Source organism: Rosa rugosa, chromosome 1 (genome assembly GCF_958449725.1).
Source record: "Rosa rugosa chromosome 1, drRosRugo1.1, whole genome shotgun sequence".
Taxonomy (NCBI): Eukaryota; Viridiplantae; Streptophyta; class Magnoliopsida; order Rosales; family Rosaceae; genus Rosa; species Rosa rugosa.
Window position 1 is genome coordinate 41475931 of NC_084820.1, and position 24838 is coordinate 41500768.

General features: G+C 38.9%; 1 protein-coding gene and 2 long non-coding RNA genes across 3 annotated transcripts; 1 reads left to right on the plus strand and 2 right to left on the minus strand.

The window, feature by feature from the left end:
- Positions 1–2580: 2580 nt before the first annotated feature.
- On the minus strand, positions 2581–3727 carry LOC133728219 (DExH-box ATP-dependent RNA helicase DExH15 chloroplastic-like). Its single transcript, XM_062155627.1, has 4 exons — positions 3240–3727; positions 2961–3136; positions 2673–2786; positions 2581–2587 (listed from the first exon to the last, which is right to left on the minus strand). Exons 1-4 carry the CDS (start codon positions 3441–3443, stop codon positions 2581–2583), a joined length of 501 nt encoding a protein of 166 aa, XP_062011611.1. The 5' UTR covers positions 3444–3727.
- A 1628-nt stretch (positions 3728–5355) lies between these two features.
- On the plus strand, positions 5356–8757 carry LOC133737649 (uncharacterized). The gene is made up of 3 exons (XR_009859876.1): positions 5356–5958; positions 6046–6179; positions 7177–8757. It is a non-coding gene; the product is annotated as an uncharacterized LOC133737649 (long non-coding RNA).
- Positions 8758–11089: 2332 nt separating this feature from the next.
- Positions 11090–13899, minus strand: LOC133737655 (uncharacterized). Its single transcript, XR_009859877.1, has 3 exons — positions 13450–13899; positions 13268–13367; positions 11090–11337 (listed from the first exon to the last, which is right to left on the minus strand). It is a non-coding gene; the product is annotated as an uncharacterized LOC133737655 (long non-coding RNA).
- Between the last annotated feature and the right edge of the window lie 10939 nt (positions 13900–24838).

Genomic DNA, 24838 nt, shown 5'->3' on the forward strand with positions numbered 1-24838 from the left:
AATTTGGTACTGCTTATCGTATTACAATACTATATGGGTTCGTTAAATTGTGGTTATTAGGAGTATGTTATTGTCACTGCTTCTATGAGAGAATTCTTATTCAGATGAATGAGGATCAAAAGCTCCCAAATGGTGTCCAAGCTAATTCCAGGTTTGTTTCATAAATTGGGTCTCGAACACGTTCCTTAGCTCTACTTAATGTCTAAACCTGGAAGGAGGTAAAACCAGAAGATAAAGACGAAATTAAAAAGGGGTTGTTGGTGAGTGGTATTATTTACTTGCACCAAAATTGATTATATTGTTGGGTTTACAATATATTTTATTAAACTAAGCTCTTCTTGATTTGCTGTAATGTTAGCATAAGTTTGATGTCAATTTGGACGAACCTGCCATTGCAAAATTTGTTGAAAACAAGATGAACAACACATTTAGATCTTGGAAAAGCAAATTGCACAAGCACTTCAAAAAATATGCTAATGACATTGATTATGCAAGGGCTCACCCTCCCAATGACAAAGTGTTTGGTGATAGGGAGATAAGTGATTGGGAGTGGCTGTGTGATAATTTGTACACAGATCAAGCATATCAGGTATGAAAATATACTGATTTTGAATTGTCGATGTTGCATGCATAATGTATGTTATTCGAATGTGTTTTTTTGTTAGGACTATATATATAAAAGTTCAAGAAGACTGATGTCAAATGAATTTCAAGAATGAAATGATATTCTAATGATTGGTACTTTTCACACACATGCAGAAGTGTAGTAAGATCAATACTATTAACACTACACCAAAAAATGAATCAGACGACAGTTTTTCACTGTCGTCTGATAAGGCACATTGCTGTTGTCTATCTCAATGCCGTCTGATGGGTGAATCAGACAATAGGACATAACTGTCGTCTGAGGAAATTTTGCACAACAGCAACGACTTACATAACTATTGTCTGAACACCAGAAAGAACAACAGCGATGAGTATCTTAACTCTTGTGCAAATCAATTTCTGACAACAGCTGCTAGAAGAGAGAAACTTGTGAAGAACAATAAGAAAACATTGGCTAGTAAATAAACTGTCGTCTGAATGAAGGTTGTACATCATCTGACTAGTTGTTTTCTATGGGCTGGATTTAAACAAGACAACAGAAAACTGAAGAAAGCATTGTCTGTTTGTATTTGATACTGCATGTTTCTGAAAAAAAAACTGTTGTTTGAGTTTTTATTGGACAAAGGTTTCGATGTAGAGTCTTATTGTGCTGTAATGGCTCCAACAACAGTTTATGCTATCCATTTAGTTGTGTTAGCTCCCTTGGACAATTATTTTTACTCAGTTGAGAGTGGTATGAAAGTGACTCTAATATTTTACTAAAAGCAACTTTCATAATAAATTCCAATAGATCCAACAAAGGCAATTTCATAAAGCATTAATCCATTTCATTAGTTTAACAAGCTTTCTAATTTCATAAGGTTTACATGATGATAAATAATAATACAACTTGCTGGGTGTTCCAAGCTTGATCTCCCAATGACTGCACGTTGCTTTTCATTTCCACCATCTCAGTTCAAAGCCTTGAGCAGTTTGATACAAAATTTCCCATAAGTGGTTGATCTGCAAACGACAGCAAAGATGTTGCAATTAAAGACTGATGATAAATGAGAATTCATATACCAGCTGCAAGTATATTTTAGGCAAGTATTTCCAACATTTTGTCAGCAATCAAGGAGAATGCATATACCAAAATTGGACATCAGCACCAACTTTTAGTAAAGTTCTTTAACAAAATCCAATAGAGAAGTGCAAAATATCAACTTCATAGGATTTGCAAGTCTTGTTTGTGCAAGAGTCATCTCCTTCCTTACAGCAGCCCAACCAGCAATACAAAATCCTTTTTGGTTTGAAGCTCCCAGTATATGAAGGAAATGCCAACGTAAAACAAAATATTTTGTACAAGTTTAGAGAAAAATGAAAAGAACAAGAACTCAATCTTGCACTTGCTATACATGGTTAGTCAGAAGACAAGAGGCAAAATCAGATCAGGGTGAAGCATGCATATTAGAATAGGAAATCAGCTCACTTGGACATTAGCTGTTTGTTATTTAAAGCCTTCATTCCATTGGCCTTCATTCCATTGGTATTTCAGAACCAAAAAGCCCTTACCTTGACACAAAGATACTCTTCATGATGCGATGTCTTCATAAAATAGGAAATCATGATATGCAATATGCACAAAATAAGGAATATTAATGCACAAATCAAATGAACATATACTGTGGATCTTATTATTCTCTTCAGAATTTGTCATCTTCTATTTCTTTTTATTTCCAGGCATGAACAGATAATAAGCTCCAAATGAAAAAGATAACCTAAAATGCAAACAATGAAGCACACCACTTACCTATACATGCCTGATACAAGCATATGTCGATGAAGATTACATTAACAGGGATCCACCACTTAATCAGTTTCCAATTGAGTTTTTCCACAGTAACAACTCTAGAGAAGCCCATGAATACAACAATTACATTACTTACCAAATTCTGCAGAAATAAGATTAATTTTTCCTTTACTCCAACAACAAACTCAGTCACTGAATTGGAAAGTTAACATCATGAACATCTACATTACTGCCGCAGGGATGGATTAAAAAGTTGTTGCGCAAAACCTAAATATACCTCTGATACAACATGTTGCGCAAAATCTCTGTGGTCATAATAAAAACCTGAGCATCTTCGTTTACTGCCGAATCTCCCGTGAGAAGACCAACATTATTTTCACCGAAAGTTTCACTGAAATCACAAAACGAATCAGCTAATTCAATTTAGCTACTGACTTATAAGTACATCACCTACATTGCCAAACCACTAAGTCATAAAAGAGCAACTACTTTAAAACTACATTACTTCAACAAGAAATCTTCACATTCTTTTCTTCACAGAATAACATAAGACTCACTCACATACCGAAATTCGCGAAACTTCTGATTCAATAAGGCCTTAAGCGGAGTTATGTAGAACAATCTTCTTCCCTTGGCTACGGTTGCTACAGCAGCAGCTTCTGCTATCAAAGTCTTTCCGCTACTCGTCGGCGCAGTCACAACTACTGATGAACCTCTCAAGAATGCTTGTATAGCTAATCTCTATCCAAAAGTAACCAATAGATTCGTAACTCAAAACCGGTACATGATAAACCAATTTGATACATAAAATCGGAAAATGTGCGTAGTACAAATCAAAGCACACCTGAAATTTATCGATTCGGAAATCGTAGATTGAGGCGAGAGCGCCGTCGTTAATCATTTCCTCGCCGAACTGTTTCACATCTTCGCAGAGCTTCTCCACTCTCTTCCACCGGAACTCCTCGTTGCGAATCGCCGGCGGCTCTGCACCGGCCATGGAGTCCTCCATTTCAATTTCATCGTCGCTTTGTTCGAGCCCGTCTAACATATCGCCGGAAATGTCATCGTACTCATCGGCCGCGACGTCTTCATCGTCGTCCTCTTCGAACTCGTCTTCCTCCTCATCGTCGTCGGAGTCGGAGAGCTGAGATTTGGCGGGGAAGGCGGAGCTTAGGGACTGGACAGTAACTCGGAATCGGAGTAGATTTTGAGTGTGTGGAAATTTGGGGGAAGAGAAGGCTAGGGTTTGGGTGAGGTGGTGAAGTAAGGGACGAGGAGGTGAGAGGAAGAAGGGGGGAGCCGAGGAGAGAGATAGAGAAAGGGGCGTGTGCGGCCGAGAGAGGAAGTAGGAGCAAATGGACTAGGGTTCTTTCCTTTAAATACTAGTCAATGTGAAATGTAAAATTTGGTGGAATGGAAGGAAATGAAAATTAAAAATTTGGCAAAGTGTTAACTAGCTAGCATATATACTGAACCCTAAAACTCAGACAACATCAATTCAGGTACATTGTCTGAAAGAGAGTGACACAACAGATAACTAATAAACTGTTGTGTGAATTAAAACAATCAGATAACATCTTTTTCAACCATTGTATTAATAGCAATTGCACAACAGAGAAGTAATAACTGTTGTGTGATTAAAATCAGTCAGACGACATCTTTTTTCAACCATTGTGTTAATCAACCTTAAACAACATCAATGTAATAACTGTTGTCTGAATTGATTGATTCAAACAACATCGAAAAAACAACCATTGTTTGATTTACAATTGCACAACAGTAATGTAACAACTGTCGTCTGATTTAAAAATTTAGACGACAGAATTTTTTTTGCTGTTGTCTGATTATTTCAGACGACAGTTAAAATGTTTGCTGTCGTCTGATATGTGTTGTCTGATTGAAAAATTGGTGTAGTGTAATAGGAACAAGAAAAAATATAATCATTGTGGTGGTTCACGCCCTTTCACGAAACATATGGAAGCCGAAGAACAGGTAATCGTCTGTTATTGTTTAAATTTAGTTGCTAAACTCTATTATCAAATATATTTGTCTAATTTATTTGTTTCATTTTCTTTGAAAACTTATCCCTTTGTTTCTTCTGTCTTGCTAACATATGAAAACAATATAGAAATAGGATGAGGAGCTTGAGTTCAAATTAATGACAAACTTTTTTTGTGCAGTTCTTATAGAGTATTTACATACTGTAATTTTCTCATATACCATTATTTGGGCTTTGAATTGCTTTTGTTATTGCCAAATGTAGAAGGGTAAAAATGTGACCTATGTTGAGAATTGGCCGGGGTCTCATGCATCAGCATCGAGGCAGCAATGGTGGTGTTTGGATTAATGAAGAAGCAGAGAAGACAGGGGTTAGGATTAAATGTTATAATTTTAGTATATTGAAACAAAACTAACATCATAGATTAAATGTTTAACATTTTTTCATTATGTGTAGAAAAATCTGATTGGAGAGTTTGTAGACCCCGTGAAATTCCAAACGTCACTTTTTGACGGGAAAATTTTTCGCGACCTTTGTTCGGCTAAATACTTTTGGAAATAGTTTGGGCTTGGGCCTTGGGCCCGAGAATAGCTTAAGGTTAGAGTCCAAAATTTACTCTGGACACCCAACCGACGGGTATGCTAGTGAACCTAGCCCAATAAGTTAGTCAACCTTTGACCCAAACCTCTTCCTTGATCCAACATGGTTGTAGCTCATAATGACATCTTTGCATAATTTTGAAATATACTCGTGCGTGCGTTTACGATTTTCTTATTTTACCTTTCTTAATAATTGGAGAAATTTCTGCTCGCCTTACCCAAAACTTACTCGTCAAGCATCTCACCGACTTTTAAAAGCACAATTTATTTACTCCTTATGTTTTTCAAACTCGAGCAAAACTCCGACAAAAAACTTGCTTGCCATTTCTCTATCTAAAAATAAGTTTTATGAGACCCGATCCTTATTTGGCATTGTCAACATTTTAATTTGAGTTTTCTTGTATTTACTTATTTTACTTTTATTTTCCCCATCATTTTGGGTTTTTACCACCTTATTCTTTTACCCCAAATTTATCTGCCCAAAGCTGAGCCTTCTCCTTCACACGCAAAACTCAGCTTTTCCTCTTTCCTTGTTCACGTCAGAGTTGGACAGAGAGAAAGGGAGCCTCGTTCAGCTCTTCCCCTCCACGTTTCCATCATGCAAAGGGCAACTCCTCCAAGAACATCATCTCAGACCTTCAAAAGAGAGAACCCAGGCCATAAATCGTCATTCACCCTTCTCTCCTCACCTTTCCTCTCGTCCCTGGACACATCAGTCCGTTTACGAGCCTCGAAACACCTAGTTCGAGATCTCCGATCAGAAAACGTTCTTCATCAAAGTTGTTCGCCTATATCTCCTCTATCTAGCCTCCAAATTTCAGCTCCATCGGAATTGATTTGAGACCTGTACACCCCTCGAAGCGGAAGCTGTTCCGGAGCAAGCCTGTTCCGGATTTCTGCTTAAACTTCCTCTCTTGCTCTACCCGAATCCCCAACACCTTGCTTGAGACTGATACCAACAGTTGGTAAGATTCTTAAACCATCAAGTTCCCCTTTGTTTCCTCGATTTTAGACTCAATACGTTCAAAACACCTCATTTACATATTGAGCAGTCTCTGTTTCACTTTGCATGTTCGAGATTGAGCAAACTTCTTGGCCTGTGGCTGGACTCGATCCAATCAGCTCCTTCAGCTCTCTTTCCTGTTGAAATCCTCAAGAGAAGCTCATCTTTTTTTGTTAGTTTTTCGTGAGTATCATCCTTTCCTTAACACTATGTATTTTTGGTTGTTGTTACAAACTCTTGCAGATTACAACTTGTCACTATTGTGGTGGGAACCTTGTTGTTTTAGCTTAGAACCTTTCATTCTTTCTGATGTGTTGGGGGTATGCTAAACCATGGTTATTTTGAACATTGAAATCATGCTTGATCAAAGAGTTTATTTGTGTTATTGTTGTCCAAACACCATGTCTTCAAAACATCATGTTAGTGAGCTACAAGACCTTCCCCTTATAGTATTGAAGGGTGACTGAGACTTTAAGCTTTTAGAAGCTTTAGATACTTTCTATAGGTGTCTTAGAGTCTACTTAACCAGCCATTTTGGGTACCAAAAGAGTTTTACACAAAAGAACCAGTTTCTGCAGATTTTCAGTTTCAGTAAAATCTGACCCAGTTGCATTCATTTCAAAACTGGAGCTAAACCGTTGAGAATTTGGGGTCAGTTTCTTCTAGCGAAATATAGTAGACAAATATATGAACGTTCCAGAATTTGAATCACCCCAAAAGCATTTTTCTGGAATTAGTTATGCAATTTTGAAATAGGGGGACAGAAGCTTGTATTTCTGGAAAGAATCTGCACATTGTTTTACTTCAGCCTTTAAAACCTTTACTCTTTGTTTGGTTTCACTTGAAATTCAATAGCCATTTCAATCGTACTGAGTTGGTTGACAAGCCATCCTTCTTTCAAAATTTCTCAAGAATTTACCTCAAGTATTTTGAACAATTCCGTGACCCTTGACAACTCCTTTAAAACTCTGTTTTCGGTTTTCAGCAACCTGTCTTTTAAAAAGTGTTCTTACCCCCTCTTCCTAACAACAAACCCTTTATTGGAACCCAAATGGTCTGGTTATTAGTTAGTAATTAGGTTAAAGGAAATATTTTATTCGGAGAGTTATGTGAGTGAATAGCTAGCCTAGTTTATCGTGATTACTGTCACTTATTTGGTCTAGGCTTGATATCTTGGTAGGATCTTGTGAAGTGGTGGTTGCTACAAGGTTGCATTGAGGCCAAGTGCTGCAAGAGAAAGCTCGAGTTCCAGGTAGGGGATGCCTTTAACTCTATCTATGCTTTTCTTGCATATACTATGTTTTATATGAGGCCTCTTGCATGTTTTGGAAATTATCTGTTTTTACAACTTGAAATGGTTTGCGTGGATTGGATTGATGTGTTGGCAATTGATGGGGATGTAAGGAGAGGTCAGTTCCTCCTTGAGCCACCGGTGGTGGGCAGTGTGCACCATGCCCTTGTTATCTCCCCTTTTGTCTCTAGCCTTGTGATTAATGAATTCCGGAAAGTGATTGGCTAGATGGACGGTTGTGATGGAAGTGTGAAAGATGATCAATTGCCGTGGGATTGTAGTTACGTGGTAACGATCACGTGGAAGCGCAAACCGGTTTTATCTACTTCTTTTATTCAAAACGATAACTCATGTTTTTAAACTTAGATATGGGGGCGGGCATGGGCAATGACTGGATGTAGGAGCCTAACCCCTACTTTAGTTTGTTTTGCAGGCTGTTGTTGTCGAAGCTTGGGTACGGAGGATAATCCTTGGAGGCCAAAATTTGTTTTGTTTAAAGTTTATTTTATTTGGCTTGTTTGATTTCGTTAAATTTTTGTAACGTTATGTATGGTTGATGATGTGTGTGATTGCTTACCACCAATGTGGAACCCTAGGGTTAGAACCTCCATTTGAGTTTAGGTCCTAGTGGGCTAGACCTAGAAGACTCACGTAAATTACCATTCAATGAACTTAATGCAAATTTGGGCTAAGAACTAAAAATTGACATAGGTTCTAAAACTCAACACAACACCACCTTCCTTTCCTCTTCCTCGCCTAGTTCGTAATCTTGTGATTACGAGCCAAGCCCACTATACAAGCCCAAAAATTTCGGGCTTATAGATTTCTTGTTTTCCAACCTAAAGGCCTTGTCTCTTTGAGGAATTCTAGGCCCAAAACACTTACTCCAAGTGTTGCGGGTGTAGGGTTCCTTGGGGAGGCGGCGCTGTGGTAATCCGGTCTCCGGGTCGCCACAGAGTTGATTAAAACCCAGCAACAGTTGGTTGAGTTTGAGGGTACCTCACTTGAAGATGTTATAGTGCATATCCCTATGCAATTAGATATCTTGGCTAAGGAGCTCGGAACTATGAAGGGTAAGACCATTCGAGATGTGGGTTATGGTCTTAAAAAGGACATATTTTGTTCTTCAATCCCTGCATCCACGTCTAACCAAACAAATGCTCAACTTATGAGGTACAATGTTCTATTGGAAGAAAGACTTGCTTCTCTTGAGGGTGAGAAACAACCTCAACCTCCTACACATGATGTGGATGAAGCCTTGTGAGGAGGGTGATGAGGATGAGGATGAGGATTTGGATGTGCTTTTGGTGTTGGTATCCTCATTAGTTTTTTGCAAGTTATATTTTGGATGTACAAATGAAGCCATGATATTTCCAAATGTATATATATCCTAAAGTTTAGGGCTTTGGCAGGTTTTTGGGTCTTTGATGTCCTTATTAGCTTTTCGCAGGATACAATTTGGATGTAAAAATGACGCCTTGAAATTTCAAAGGGTGCGGCTATTGCCACCCTATACCAGTTTCTTAGTTCACCCTACAAACATTTGAATTATTGAAAGATTATATTACCCAAGTGCAAAATGACTAATAAGTACACTAATTTTCTAAAATCTAAATTTGTAAATAAAACTAAATACATAACCAATTAATTAAATACAAAGACTACTTAATTTCTCATTGGATAACATTAATCTTGTCACGCCCCTGATTTTTAACACAAATAAAAATCGATATATAATCTCATAATTATACATGCGTGATCGTTCAGCCATCAATACAAAATACCTGGAAACTTTTTCCCTTTAAACCAAGTACATACTGATGCTCTGAACCCTCAAAGTTAATATACACTCGCTCCACAAAGTTATATATTACACAAGCTTACGAATTAAATTGTCAACAACAAAATAAAACGTAAATGCCCCTCAGAGCTCACTACAAGAGGAAGTCTTTATAACGGTAAAGTCACAAAATTGGCTTCCTACCGTAATGCTGCCAGCACGCCACCTCAGGTTCAGCCACGATTACCCTGACCTGCAGGATTAACCCCTACACCATTTGAATGGTGCACCGGGTTGCCACACAACAAACCCGATAAGTTTTTGCAAGTCCGTATGAGTAAACTCAAAACCACAAAACAGAAACACATTCTTAAGTCACCTCAACCTAACCACGATAAGCACATAACTCACAATTACAACCATCTGTTTCATAATCTTCCATCTTATGCTTACGTAGGTCAACTCGTGACTAACTACATGCTCAGATTCTCAACCTAGCATCCAATTACACAAATTCCAGTCAAACAAAACCTCCTCAGGTAATGTTTGGAAATCCTTTGACGCACAACGGCGAGTCACAAAGATCACACTCATTTCTTTCCCATCAGAAGCCCTTGTCATCAACATGACATCAAGGTGAAAACAATGAATCACCTTCCTATCCTCACACAGAGCACAATCGTCACCATTAAGGCCTTTAAGATCAATCAAATCATAAATCAATACAATCAAGAAGAAAACAAGGAAATCACAATTCAAACAGGCAAAACATTTCATAGTAACCCCTGCGTATAGTTTAGTTCAGGAGGTCACATTAAGACAAGCAATTCAAGCCATAGTAACCATCATAACCCCACACTCTGACATCCATAGGTAGCTCCAACCATCACAGCAGTCTTCTCCATATTTGTTAACTTAATAACAATTCAACTTCGCTACTGAGCAGTCATCACACTTATCATCACACAGATTTCACCGGTCAACACACAGATAGCAATCATCCAACTGATCATCACACAGATATCACCGGTCATCACACAGAAAGAAATCGTTCAACTCATCACACAGATTCCACCGGTCATCACACAGATAGTAATCATCCAACATAGCATCACACAGATATCACCGATTGTCACACAGATAGCAATCGTCCAATTCATCACACAGATTTCACCGGTCATCACACAGATAGCAATCATCACAAAGATTCACTGATATCATCGATTCATTACACAGATACTCCTACACAAGCTTTACATGGCAATCACCACAAAGATTCATCATACTGATGTCATCGATTCATCACACAGATTCTCCTACACAAGCTTTACATGACAATCACCACAAAGATTCATCATACTGATGTCATCGATTCATCACACAGATACTCCTACACAAGCCTTACATGACAATCACCACAAAGATTCACTGATGTCATCGATTCATCACACAGATATTCCTACACAAGCCTTACATGACAATCACCACAAAGATTCACTTATGTCATCGATTCATTACACATATATTCCTACACAAGCCTTACATGACAATCACCACAAAGATTCACTGATGTCATCGATTCATTACACAGATACTCCTACACAAGCTTTACATGGCAATCACCACAAAGATTCACTGATGTCATCGATTCATCACACAGATATTCCTACACAAGCTTTACCATATCTTAAATCTAAATTAAGACAGTCATATTAGACCCATGGCATCTCAACACATGATATTCTACAATCACAACTCAATACACAATTTCACCATTCTCGAGCAATAATGAACTCATTTCAAATATTGTTCACCTCACAACGAAACCACCAATACATATATATATATATATATCACGCCAATATATATATACGTGGTTATCCACTCAGGAATGCCACTAATACCACTATAGTCACAGTTAATCCCATAACTCCAAGACAATATGGTAACTAGGCTCATAACGAATATCGTGAGATTTACTCACATCTGAATCCCGCTGCGTCTTCACACGCTAACTTAGGGCTGGACTCGGGTCGGTTCTGCAATTTCAAGGACTGAACCCGGAACCGGAACCGACAACTGATTTTCGGTTCGGGTTTGCTGTTTTTTGTATCAAGAACCGATGTAGAACCGAACCGACCATGCTCGGGTCGGTTCCTCAGTTTTTCGGTTCCAATCTCAGTTCGGTTCCATTCTCGGTTTCTCGGTTTTTCGGTTCCAAAATCGGATCGGTTCCAAACTCGGTTCCTCGGTTTTTCCATATAGAAACACTGCTTTTCAGCCGTTTCTACTTTCCAGTTTTCAGTTTTCCTGATTTCCATACATACATTCAAATGATTCAATATATCACAATCTATTCACTCATTCAAACTCAAAACAGTATCTACAATATACATATTCAACAATCAACATCAACATAGCAAATTAGCAATTTCCTGCAAACTCCCAAACTGTCAAAGCATGAAAGTGATGAAAGCATTAAACTATCAAACAATCAAAACTCTCAAACTGTCAAACACAAACACTCAAGCACTTTCCAGCAATACAACTACAAACTCAAAGTCTGCAATAATACACATTTCCAGCAATACAACTACAAACTCAAAGTTTCACATGCATAAACTGCAAACTCAAAGTCTCACATGCAGCAAATAAAAATAAACAATAAAATGTCCAATTTGAACAATGCAGCTGCATCAATTTGCAGCAAACTAAAATACTGAAAGTCTGAAACTGAGCAATTCAAAGTCTCAAACTGAAACAAATAACCTAAAATTGAAATAGTCCATGAATATTTCATCAAAGTGCACAACTGCAAACATATTTCCAGCAAAGCTTCCTCTTCCTCAATGCAACAAGCCAACAATGCTTCTAGCCTTCCGTCAATACTAAATCTACATAGAAAATTACAAATCTGCAATTAATGGACAGAAAAGGTGATTAAAGGTTAATCATCCAACTAGGAACGACTAAACTGGAGTTTAATATAATCATTCCAGGGTGTATGGAGCACCAAAATGTTGTCTTAGGCACTTGGATATGGGATGAGGGAGAGATCGATTTTGATTGATGTGATTAGGGCTGGGATTTAGAACCGTAAAACCGACAAAACCGCACCGAACCGGACCGAAAAATTCAGTTCGGTTCGGTTCTCCAATATATTTACTTAAGTTTTTTTCGGTTCGGTTCTGGAAGAAACAAGTTCGGTTCGGTTCCGGTTCTTTTTTTTTTTTTTTGCTGGGAACCGAAGGACATATGTCCTTGTATCATTGGAGGTTGGACCAAGCTTATTTCCCTAAAATAAACTCTGCTATAGGAGATCTCAGGCCTATTTTATATACAAAAATGCAAACTTTCTCTTCTTTTCAGCTTTTCTCCCTTGCTTTCTCCGTCCAAACAAAAAAAACTATTAGCTTTCTCCGATGGAGAATGAACCTTTTCTCTTCTCCCCACCCCCACTTGAACAGTTGAACCCATCATTGAGGACCCTCATGATTTCTCTTTCAATCTCCCTCCTCCCCTCACCGACCCAATTGTGCTTCTCTTACAAGAACCCCCACACCAACATGATGGAAAACACCAAGACCCACATCCCTCTTCATCGTCTTCCTCATCTTCCAGACCCCGGAATGCCCCGACCCGCAAACCCACCATTCTCCAGCGATGCAAGACCGCCCCGGCCATGGCTGTCATGTGTGACCTGAAGCCAAAGACGGCCCAGGTCCCCATTCAATCTAGCACCAAGAAGGCTGCTGCAAAGAGATGGAACTGGAAAATTGTTTGTTTCTGGGTTTTTTTTTTCAACTTCATCAAGGAACCGTTGAAACCGGAAAACCGATCCGAAGGTTCTCGGTTCCGGTTCCTGTCGGTTCCGGCACTGTCAACTACAACAACCGAACCGAAGTTCCCTTTCCGGTTTCGGTTCCGGTTCCGGCGAATTTTTGCATTTTCAGAACCGAATCCAGCCCTAGATGTGATGTTCAGTTAATTAGCAACATTATCTTTGTTAAAAACCTAAAATTACCATCAAGATCAAAATATCAAATGGAAATCGTCAAATCGAACCCATTTCCCACAAGATTAAATGGAAATCCAAGTATCGAACCCAATTTTACAGATTAGAAATTTAGAATTCAGAAACTCAGAAGAGAAGAAGAGGAGGAGCGGAGCTCGGAGAGGGAGAGAGAGATAGTGAGATACCTGGAGCCTAAAGGCGGAGCTCGGAGACCGGAGGGGCGGACTGGCGGAGACGGGTTGCTGGTTGCAGCTGTGTTCGCTGAACTACACTCAGCTGTGTTCGCTGGAGGAAAAAGTAGTCAGATTTCACGGATCTGAGGAAATTGCAGAGCGATGAGAGTAGAATGAGAAAAATGAAAGCTTACACAAATCGAAGGAGACTGAGAGAGTGAGACTTTGAGGGAGGTCGTCTGGGTTTTGATCTTCTATTACAATCGAGACGAGGACGAGGACGAGCAACAGACGAGACGAGGACGAGCGCCGTTTGTGTTTCTAGGATGGAGACTGAGAGAGTGAGAGTTTGAGGGAAGAGTCGAAGAGATAACATTTTAGGGTTTTGATCGAATGGATAGGATATTATGAGATAAGATGGAAGGCTCTGATCGCATTTGGAAGGCTAAGTGTGTGCCTGATCACATGAGAAAGGGTCTATTTTACAGAAATAAGCTCACCACTAATGTCCACTTATACACTGACATATGTATTTCGGTTCCAAGGATGTTTTAAAAACAAGGACCGGAACCGAACCGAGAATATGTCTCCAGGAACCGAACCGAAAAAAATGTGTATACATATGTCGTAGAACCGAACCGAGACTTTCGGTGCGGTTCGGTGCGGTTCCTTCGGTTTTACGGTTCTAAATCTCAGCCCTACGCTAACTGATTACACGTATTTTTATGCGCGTAATTGCACTCTAAATACTAGAATTAAGCTAATCCTCAAGTCAATTATTATGTAATTAATCTATTTTTATTTATGTTGTAGAAATAAACGGAGTCACGAAAATCGAATGAAATAGATGCAAAAATGGAACAATTTGGAGTTTCCGACAAAAAGACAAAATAGTAAAGATTGGTCAACCGTAGTCAATATCATCGAAGGAGTGGGATCCAATTGCTTCCGATAATCTGTGCAGAAATGCATGGAGACGAGTGAGAAGAAATGGAAGAATTGTAAAATGCATCTTAATTAAATAGGTTAATTAATTAAGCGATTAATTGCTTAATTAACCTAATCAATTAAAGAATGGTTGCAGCATGTATTAATTAACTAACTTTGCTTAGTTAATTAAACATGCACGTGCTACCTTTCCTTTTCTTCACTGTAGCCGTGCCACAAAGCTAGCTTTCTGGTCTTCATTTATTCATTCTCTCCAATCACATAGTGACACGTCAACAAGAACCTTATCCCTTCACATATAGCACCGTGATCCAATCATCCAACCCTTCCTTTAAAGAGCAGAAGACCACGACCAATTGGAGCAGACACTCACCCTAGAGCAGCGCCGCACAGCAACTTTGGGGAGGGCTGCTGCCCTCTCCCTCTTTCCCCTCCATTTTTCCTCTTTTCTTTATAATTTCTTTTGAGATTTGAAGAACTACTCACACAAAGCTTCAAGGATCTATCAAGGAGCTCAATCTCTACAAGATTCAAGATTTGGGTATTTTGTGGGGTTGTAATTCAAGACTAGTCATGCTAGCTTCATAGCTATTTGTGACTATCTTTGTTTTCTCCTACACTTCTCTACTCTTTGCTATTTGAATTTTGTAATTTTGATGTTCATTAATATGGGTTGTGAGTAGTTACTTTTGGGAGCTAGGGTTTCTAACTCTAGCTCAATTTTGATGTAATTGACATATTTTTCAAGTGATAAATAATGTATTTTCATATTGGTTCACTCTAATTACTATGCTACTTGGTTCTTGATGCATGAATTTAGGGAATTAACCACTCTCTTTGTTATGTGTTGAGATTTGTGATGTGTGATACAATTGGTGGTTCTTTTGTTCACTAGCTTCATGTAATTAGTGTGGTGTGTCAAGTAGTTGCTTAATCGAGAATGAATGATTGCCTAAGTTTCTATTTTCTTGTGCCCTTCGCCTTTAATCCTAGACGTTGTGGCCCTAACAAGACATAATGATTAGGGTTAGAGAGTTCATTCTTGCCTTAACCGGAAGAATGGATACCAAATAAGAGAAATTGACTTAGTGGCCTTAACAGGCATTAGGTAGAGAACTAAGTAATCGTTAAATTTTAGGTTATAACTATTGCATGCTTAAATCCCTAATTTCTAGAGCTCTAGGCCTTTAGTTCATGTTTTGGTAGCCCTAGTAAGGTACTAACTCATGAATTAGAGAGTTCATATTTGTCCTAATCGAAAATGTGAATACCCTTAAGGAAATTCGGCTTAGTGGCCTTGACCAGCATTAAGTACGGGATTTGGTTCTCATGAAAATATGTTTGTTTGCTTGAAATGTGTTTGTTGCATTGAAATTGCTAGAGAGTGATTCCTAGCACCCAAAATCTATCTCTCTTTTATTTATCTTCATTTTTAATTGTTGTTGTTAATTTAGTTTTTGACGTAGTCTTTTAGATAAATTAAAATCACAATTTTGAATGACAATTTCTACCTCATTGTAAATAGCCATCACTAGGCTCTTAGTTTTGATTAGGCTTTGGTGAAAACCAAAGCCGAGCATTGCTAAGGCTTGGTGCCTTAGAATAACATTTTTATTTATTTTCTTTTCCTTTTGCTTTTGTTTGCTTAGTGACTGACTTTAGTTCCGACCACCCAAGGATTGTGGGTTAGCCACTAATTCCTGTGGTACGATAACTTTGGGCATAATATTTCCCTATCTTGACAATGATACGTACGCTTGCGTAAATGTGTATCCAAGTCACTAACCAAGACAAGCACAAATCGTTGCAATCCGTTCAACACAAGCCTGTCAAGTACCTAAACACATAAGGTCTCGACTTAGTAACAATTCACAAACGATTTAAGTCTGAAACCCCTGTTTTGAACTAAAATCCCCAAAGTGACTCCAATCGAGGCGAAACCACATCCGATACCTCCCAAAGTCTCCGAAATACTTCCACGATCGATATGTTCAAACCACAAGTCGATCGGAAGCTTGAATCCTCACGGATCGAATAAATCAACCGGTATGAAACCGTAAAAATCATAACAATTTCATACGAACTCCAAAATTTGCATATTATATATCAAAACGCTCGTATCGACGAGTAGAAGATATATAATACCAGAAACAGTCCCTTACATGGCCGGAACGCCGCCAGAACTCCGCCACAGATGGTGGTGCACAGCCGCCGGCCAAAACTCAATATTTCACAAAACTCCCAACATCAAAGCTGTTCATCTAAGCATGCTTGTGAATTTTCATAACTAGATCGAAGTTAGAAAACAAGTATAAGGGGTCGAAAACTACCTCACAAGCCGTGGATTACTGTTCAATCCGAGTTGAACCAAGTTTCACGTGAATCGATCCAAACAACCACCAAGGATCGATTAAGGAGGTTGCTGTGAGCTCCCCAAGCTAAGTTTGAAGCCCCGCCGACGTCGGAGATCGGAGAACCGATCGGGTTCGATTTCTCCAAAAAGTCGCCGCCGAGAATCGCCGCTAGAGGCTGCCACAGAGACGACCGCACAAGGGAGGCGAATCGTTTTGTGCAGATTTCAAGGCCGGAGGTCGCCGGAGAATGGAGTTCTGACCTGGTCGGAATACCGGGTTCAGGTCAGGTCAGGCAAAAAATTTCGATTCTGAAGGTGCAGCCGAGAGAGAAGAGAGAGAGAAAGATATTTCCGGAAATGGAAATATGGAATTATGAATGTATTTTTGGAAATTCCCTATTTATACTAAAGCGGAAACTCTTTCCGAAAGCCATAACTTCCTCATACGAACTCCGATTGACGCGTTCCGCATGTCCACGAACTCCTATCGACACGCTCTACAACTTTTGTGAAGGAAGTTTTAGGAGAATCTCAACGTATAAAAAGTCAACCTTCGCACCCCCCGAATACCATAATTTTCAAATAACAATTCGTCCGAAACAGTTCCGCTCCATCACGAGCCACGAAACCGTCCAATAACCACCAATTAAATTCCAGAAAATCCTCGGAAAATAAATTCAAATTTCCGGGGCATCACAAATCTTCTTCTTCTCCACCCAAATTTGAATTTATTACTTTTTTTTTTGTCCTTTTGTTCTCTCCTCATAGTTAATTCGTTATTCAATTTATAAAACCATTAGTGTTAACTTCGTCAAAATATTTGCAATATTCTTTATGAACACTGAAAGTAAAAAAAATAAAACACGAAAAAAATCAATCTTTTCTTCATTGCTCATAGTTGTTAACCTTCTAATCTTTTGATATGGAATGAAATAGATGAACATTGATATTGAAAAAAAAAATGGAAGTAAATCAGATTATGATTTTAGTAGAAAATTTTAGGCAAAATAGCCAAATTACCCCCTGACTTTTTCCATGACTGCCGATTTACCCCATGACATTTCAATTTTGATTATCTACACCCTCACTTTTCTATATGTTGCCGATTTACACCCTATAGCTAAATTGTAGACATTCCATCTAATTTCTCCGTTAACTTGGTTAGCACGTGAAGGGGCTTTTCATCTTTGTAATTGTGACCAAAGAAAAATCTTAGTACACCGGCCAACTATAAATTTTTTGCCTCTAATCTTCCAATATTACCCTCATATATTAATAAATCAAGAAAAAATACAAACTTACTTTGTTAAAAAATTTAAAAAAAAATACTGCTATTTGTCGTTTTTTTTTTTTTTTTTTGCCTCATTGTCTCCCCTTCTCTGTCTATCTCTCAGTTATCTTCTTCTCAGCATGCCCTCTTCCTCTATGTTTCTTTTTATCAAGATCAATATAACACAATCCCAACTGGAATCAATCAAGATGACCTTCACATGCTTGTTGTAATTTTAAGTTTGGACTAAATACTTGTTACTCCATATACTTTGCTCCATAAAACAGTTTAGTCCAAAATTTTAAAATTAAACAGGTTAGTCCTTATTCTCTCAAATTCTCACACAACAGGTCCTAAAATGACTATTATACCCCTCACTTTTTTATTGCCTCTCTCTTTGTTTTTTTATATTTTCTAGCTCTCTCTCTCTCTCTCTCCACCCCTAATCTCCGACTCATTCTCTCATGAGAATTTGGCGGTGGCCTCTACATCCTTGAGCACCACCTCCACTTTTATCTCCACTACCATCTAGACCACCCAAACCGCCACCAAACTGAAATTTCTCACCAAACCCACCTTGAATTTCTTCAAGACCAAAAGCTTGAACACCACCAAACCCACCACCAACCTCAGCCCCTCCGCCATTTCCACCACCCCAAAACTCACACCTCCACCATCAGGCCCACCCAGGTCACTTCCACCACCACCACCACCCACTTCACCAAAAAGCTTGGCAATTTCATCACCAACACTCATTCATTCCACCACCGCCATTTTCCACTGCCAAACCACTCCTCACCACCAATACCCAGATCCCCATTACCTAAAATTTCATCACTTTTTCCTCCAATTCTCTTCTTCTCTTGAATCAAATCATGGATCTGGACTTGGAAGAACTTCAATTTCTCTCAATTTTCCCCTAATTTTCCCTCTCTCCTTCGCAATCCTAGCCCACTCTCCTCGAACCGGCTCGGCCACGGCGGGTTGGGCTTGGTGTACAAGGCCACGCTTCCCTCAGGCCAATCCCTTGCCGTGAAAGTGATGGACTCTGAGGCTTCTCCACTGACCGCCGTGGCTAGAAACTGTTTATGTTCATACAAGCTCATGCCAAAACGAAGCTTTCAGGAGGCTTGTTGGACCGATGATTCACGGCGACGTGAAACCCAGCAATGTGCTACTGGACTCAGATTTCAATGCCAAGATTGGGGATTTCGGGCCTGCGAGGTTGGAAACAGAGGGCAAGTTGGATCAGGGAGATCAAGTGGTTGTGGTGGAGGAAGAAGATGAGGGAGAGACAGAGAAAAAAAAGATTCTTGAAGTGGTTGTGGTCGTTGGGGATGATAATGTTTCGATCTTGGAAGAGGAGAGCATGAGTTTGAGTGTGGTGACTGGTGGATTGGAAGACGGCTGGTCGTCGGATGAGTTTGAGATAATTTAGAGAGAGAGAGAAAGAGAGAAGCAGAAAAATAAATTAAAAAAGGGAGAAAAATTAAAAAAATTAAAAAAAGAAATTGAGGGGTATAATAGTCATTTTAGGACTTGTTGTGTGAGAATTTGAGAGAATAAGGACTAACCTGTTTAATTTTAAAATTTTGGACTAAACTGTTTTATGGAGCAAAGTAGAGGGAGTAACAAGTATTTAGTCCTTTAAGTTTCATATTCCATACATATAAATATTTTAATTTGTTCAATGACTCCTAAATCTTTTGCACAATTCAAACCTCCAACTGGAATCATGGAATACCAAGTTTTCTTATGAATGTTTGAAATATGAATGACCAGTCCGACTTTTAAAGAAAAATAAAACCAGAAACCTCAATGATCAAAGATGGTTTCTCCCTCAGTGATATGATCATGTGACTAGGAAATATTAATTAAGTGATCAGTTGCAAGCTAATGATGACCAATCTTGAAATAAAGGGGAGTGAAGAAGAAGAAGAGATGGACAAGGAAAAGCAACAAAGGGCAAGTTTTTTTTTTTTTTTTTCTTTCTTCTGTTTTTTTCCTTCTTTTAACGAAGAACAATTTTGCATTTTTTATTTATTTCTTTCACGAAGTGTTGGTTTGTTTAAATTTTTTTTTGGGTGATAGTTGAAAAGACGAAAAAGCCTCTCGTGTGCTAACCAAGTTAACGGAAAATTGGATGGAAAGTCTAAAAAATAACGGTAGGGTGTAAATTGGCAATAATTGAAAAAGTAAAGGTGTAGATAATCAAAATTGAAATGTCAGGGGGTAAATCGGCAGCCATGGGAAAAGTCAGGGAGTAATTTGGCTATTTTGCCAAAACTTTAATATATTTTAGTTTTTGGTATAAATTAAATGAGAGATTTTCGTTATAAAAAGAATTCTTTTTTAATTGGATATGTCATATAAGGATATTTCTAGAAAGAAAAATGGGTTAGATAAGTAAATTTAATAATTGAAATTAAAATGTAGGGTGTAATGAGTAAGTAGGGTGAACAAAGTAAATGATAGGGTGGCAATAGCCGCACCCAATTTCAAATGCATCCCGCACTTGATATGTAACTTTTTCAAGTTACTATCTTTTGTAAAGTACTAGTTGATAAGCATGTTAACATATATTTATGCTATTTATTTACTTACCTATTACTTGTTGTGGTAAAGTGTTGATAATTATAATTATTAGTTTAAAATTGATTTCCATATATACTATATATTGGAAAATAAAGTCAGTTTGTCACCCATTCCCAAAATTAAAAATTAATATTTGATAATTAGACACGTGTTGTAGAGAAACTGAAATTGAGAGAAAATCGCTGTGTATTCTCATTGATAATAGGGGCCTCTTTATATAGAGGATTACAATGTATAGAATCTCAATCATACAAGGAAAGTAATCGTACATTGAATAGGAATCTAGATCCTTCTAATTTAACCCTATTACCACTAGGTCAAGTAACCTAGAGTTTGGGCCAAACACATAAAAGAGAGATTTCCTTAAACACTCCCCCTTGTGTTGCCCAAACGCGGTGCTTCTCTCGTTGCCTCGTTAAAAACCTTGCCGAGTAACAAAAACCCAGTGGGACAAAAATAACCTCGGTCGAAGGGGAAAAAGAGCACAACACACCCTTCACGTTTCGAGACCATACATGTAGACATCTCCCCCTGATGTCTGCATCTCCCCCTGATGACTACGGTCATGGGAGTTCGGATAACTTCCGTAAATGATGCTACCAACATGTTTCTCGAAAGTGGAATTTAGGCAATGACTTAGTGAGCAAGTCTGCCACACTGTCCTCAAATCGAACCTAGTTCATTTTGATCTTGAAGAGAGTCTGTTGTTGCTGATTAAGCTTGGTGTTGTCGCTTTGATGTAGCTTTGCTTCATTTGTTCAAAACAAGCTGCATTATCCTAAATGCTCGTAGGCTCATCTATGGTAGACTTCAAACCACAATTGTTCGAACATGCGTAATTATGGATCCAATCCATATACATTCACGAATCTCTTCGTGAAAAGCAATAGTCTCTGCATTCTGTAGACCTCCAAGATATCGCAGTCTTTACCCATGGTGAACACTTAGCCAGTTTGGGAATGACCTTTGTGTGGGTCAGAGAGATACCCAGCATCAGCAAAACCTTCCAAAAGGCTAACTTCGTTTTGGGATGGGGAGAGGGGACGCAGGCCAGTGTTGGCGGCGTTCCTGGTGTGTGATGGGTCCGAATCCATCATCTCTCTGTAGGGATAGAACAAGCCCATATCAATCGTACATCTCAAGTATTGAAAGATATCTTTTACACCAATCCTAATGGCGTCGCGTTGGCGCAAAGCTATATCTTAGTTAACAAGCTTACTGCAAATGAGATGTCCGGTCTTGTGCATTTAACTAAGTACAATAATGCGCCTATTGTACTAAGTAAGGCACTTCTGCCTCTAGCACATCCTCGTCATCATCCTTTCGACGAAGAGGATCCTTTTCAGGATCAAGACTACGGACGATCATGGGGGTGCTTGAAGGCTTGACCTTGTCAAAATTCCTAAGCATCTATCGACACGATGCTCAAGTTCCAAACCGAGACATAATCGTGTTCTCCCAAAATCCTTCATCTCAAACTCGGATTTCAAATGTTCAGCGGTTTCCCTTAACTCTTTAAGGGCATCTAATGAAGATCATGTCCAACATGAACCGCGATAGAATCCGAAACTTGTTATGGAAACGCGTGGGCATATCCCTTCGCAATCAAGTAGTCACTTTAGTGAGCGTTTCAACCTCTTTGTAAACGCGCTCCGTGGTCTAGAGCCACTTGACTTGGGTAAATGAAGTTCACCATGAACCTTCATGTATATTCCGTATCTAGATCCCCATAGAGATACGTAGTGACCACATTTGTAAGCTGCATGTTCAGTTATTCGGAAACTACCAAACTGACAAGGTAGTGGAGTGCAATGACATCAATTACGAGAGAATATGTCTCATCGTAGTCGATTCCAGGGCGTTTTGTGAGAAGCCTTGCGCCATAAGGCGAGATTGCCATCTCTTTTTCTCATCACGCTTTCTAACGAAGACCCATTAGTCAATAGGTTTTATGTCAGGAGGTGTTGGCATCACTAGCTCAGAAAACCTTCCTCTTCGTTAGAGAATCCATCTTAACCTGGATCACATCTTTCCATTTAGGCCAAATCTCTCTACGTTGGCATTCATTCATCAACGGAGCGTGGTTCGATATCATCGGACTCAACAAACTCATGCGCAACGAAATGCGTGACTACATCATCAATTATGATGGAGATTTTATCCCACGTCTCATGTACACTAGTGTAAGTTTCATAGAGCTCTATATTCTCAGGAATAGGTTCTGACGTTGAGGCGTCCCCCAACAATAACCATAACCCGGAAGATACTCATGAGACGGATTTTGAGTGTCGATGATCAAAGGGTTGGAATGTGCCAAAGTATCCTTCGAACTCACGGGCCTCCCACGCATCCTAGCTGGGGCCATGGCCTATAACGCCAGAGTACCACTCTCTTTGGCATTGGCGCCATGCCTACCTCTGTGTAGGGTGGCGCTACGTCCTCTCGTAGGGACTTCCATCCTTGCGGGCATATTTGCAGCATATTTGTGTGATCTTGTCACTTTAGTAGGGATCGAGATGAGACATAGTGGGGACAGGCCACGACAATTCCTGTCGTCCTGCTGAACATCTGTGTTCTTATCTCCCTCTAACGACGGGAAGACTGTCTCATCAAAGTGACATCCGCAAATCTAGCGGTAAGGAGATCGCCATGCAAGGGCATTAAGTGGCGGACGATTGTTGGAGTCTCAAATCCAACTGAGTTGCTCATTCGTCTGAAAGGACCCATTATAGAGCGTTGTGGCGGCGCAATTGGCACATAAATGGCACACTCAAATATGCATAAGTACGATATTTGTACCCAGTCACTAGCTGTAACGCAGAGGTAGATTGAGTGGCAGTGGGTCGTAGACGAATTAGCATAGCTGCATGCGATATTGCATCACCCCAAGCGGATATAAGGAGGTTGGTGCACATTACCAATGTCCGGACAACCATCGTAGTCGTTTCCGCGAGACCATTTGGGTGTGCTCATGGGAATATGATGTCCAACATCAGTCCCAAATGCAATAACTATCGAAAGTCTTCGATGTAAACTCACTAGCATAGTCAAATCCAATTGACTGAATATGGATGATTTGGGGAGTGAGCCCGTTGTCATATTGATACGCTAAAAGCAAGCGCATAATTTAACCCTGAAATATCGTTAGTAGTATAAGCAAATAGGGATCGTTCTATTTCGGGGATTGAGGGTACACCTGTCATTGTCAAACAATTAAACAATTAAAATTAAAACAAAGTATAATATTCACAAAGATATTTACAATTATAAACATTGTACACGAAATTAGGGGGGATTTTTGGTTTTGGTTTTCAAAAATTAAACTAAGTAAAGAAAACAAATAAAACACAAAAACATAAAAACACAAATGGAATGAGAGAATAAAGATCTAAAACCGAAACATATGATTAAAATCGATTCAAACCCTAATATTGTTTATCTAAGTCATGAGAAAGGAGTTGATCATGTGAAACGTTAGAAAGCAAACAATTTCCCATATTTTACTTTTCAATGCTAATTAATCTAAGTGAAAGCACAAAGACTAATCCTATCAAACATGCATTCAAGCCCTAGAAAGCTAGTCAATCATGACATGTTCAACGCATAAAGCACATAGAAAGGCTATCAACTCAAGTGTACAACTTAGTATGGAAAAGTCCACCTAATTGCAATTCTCTTTAATTAAATTCGATCTTTGTACAAAACCTTTACTACTTTGATTCAAGTTTACACAAAATGAAAAGTCGATTTCATGTTCTTAAACCTAGCACCAATTATATCGAAACCCTAAGTGTTTGCAACCACATAAGATTAAAATACAAAAGTTATCTATAACGCAAATTTAATTAAACAAACCCACATAAGCAACTTTCGAAGAACAATAATATGAATCTGAAAATTTCATTTAATCATAAAAAATTCCAGAATTTAATAATCATTCAAACACATATGTCAACTAGAACAAAACCAACGAAATTCAAAGCAAAGGTTACAAAGTAGAGGTCGAATTACACCGTGGATGGAAGATGATGATGGGTGAATAAAGATGAATTCTTTGAACTCGAAAGCAAGCTTCAAAGGGGGATGGTGGAGGAATAGGTCACGGCTTCTTCTTCTCTTCCTTGGCCTTGCTTGAACTCGTGGCTTGCTCTAGAGGATGGAAGAACTCACGGCTATGCTAAAGGGATTTTCTGATTTTTTCTAAGTTGTAAATTATAAGGGAGAGGGACCTTTGACGTTGAGAATGAGGGAGTATATATAGGGGACGGCAATGCTTGCTCTCCAAGCCGTAATATTCTTCTTAATATCCCATGGAATTAATCTGAAAATGCCACATAATTTCCTCCAATAATAGCTTGCCAAATAAGCCCTATGACATGGTTCAACCAATCACAAAATTCCATTTTAATTCCCTAAT

What these genes read in the sequence shown, in the direction of transcription:
- LOC133728219 (XM_062155627.1), bottom strand. Translation starts at nt 3,443, where the DNA reads ATGTTAGACGGGCTCGAACAAAGCGACGATGAAATTGAAATGGAGGAC. An exon ending in TCCGAATCGATAAATTTCAG is followed by an intron (nt 3,137 to 3,239) that starts GTGTGCTTTGAT and finishes ACTTTTGGATAG; the next exon opens with AGATTAGCTATACAAGCATT. An exon ending in CAGAAGTTTCGCGAATTTCG is followed by an intron (nt 2,787 to 2,960) that starts GTATGTGAGTGA and finishes TTGTGATTTCAG; the next exon opens with TGAAACTTTCGGTGAAAATA.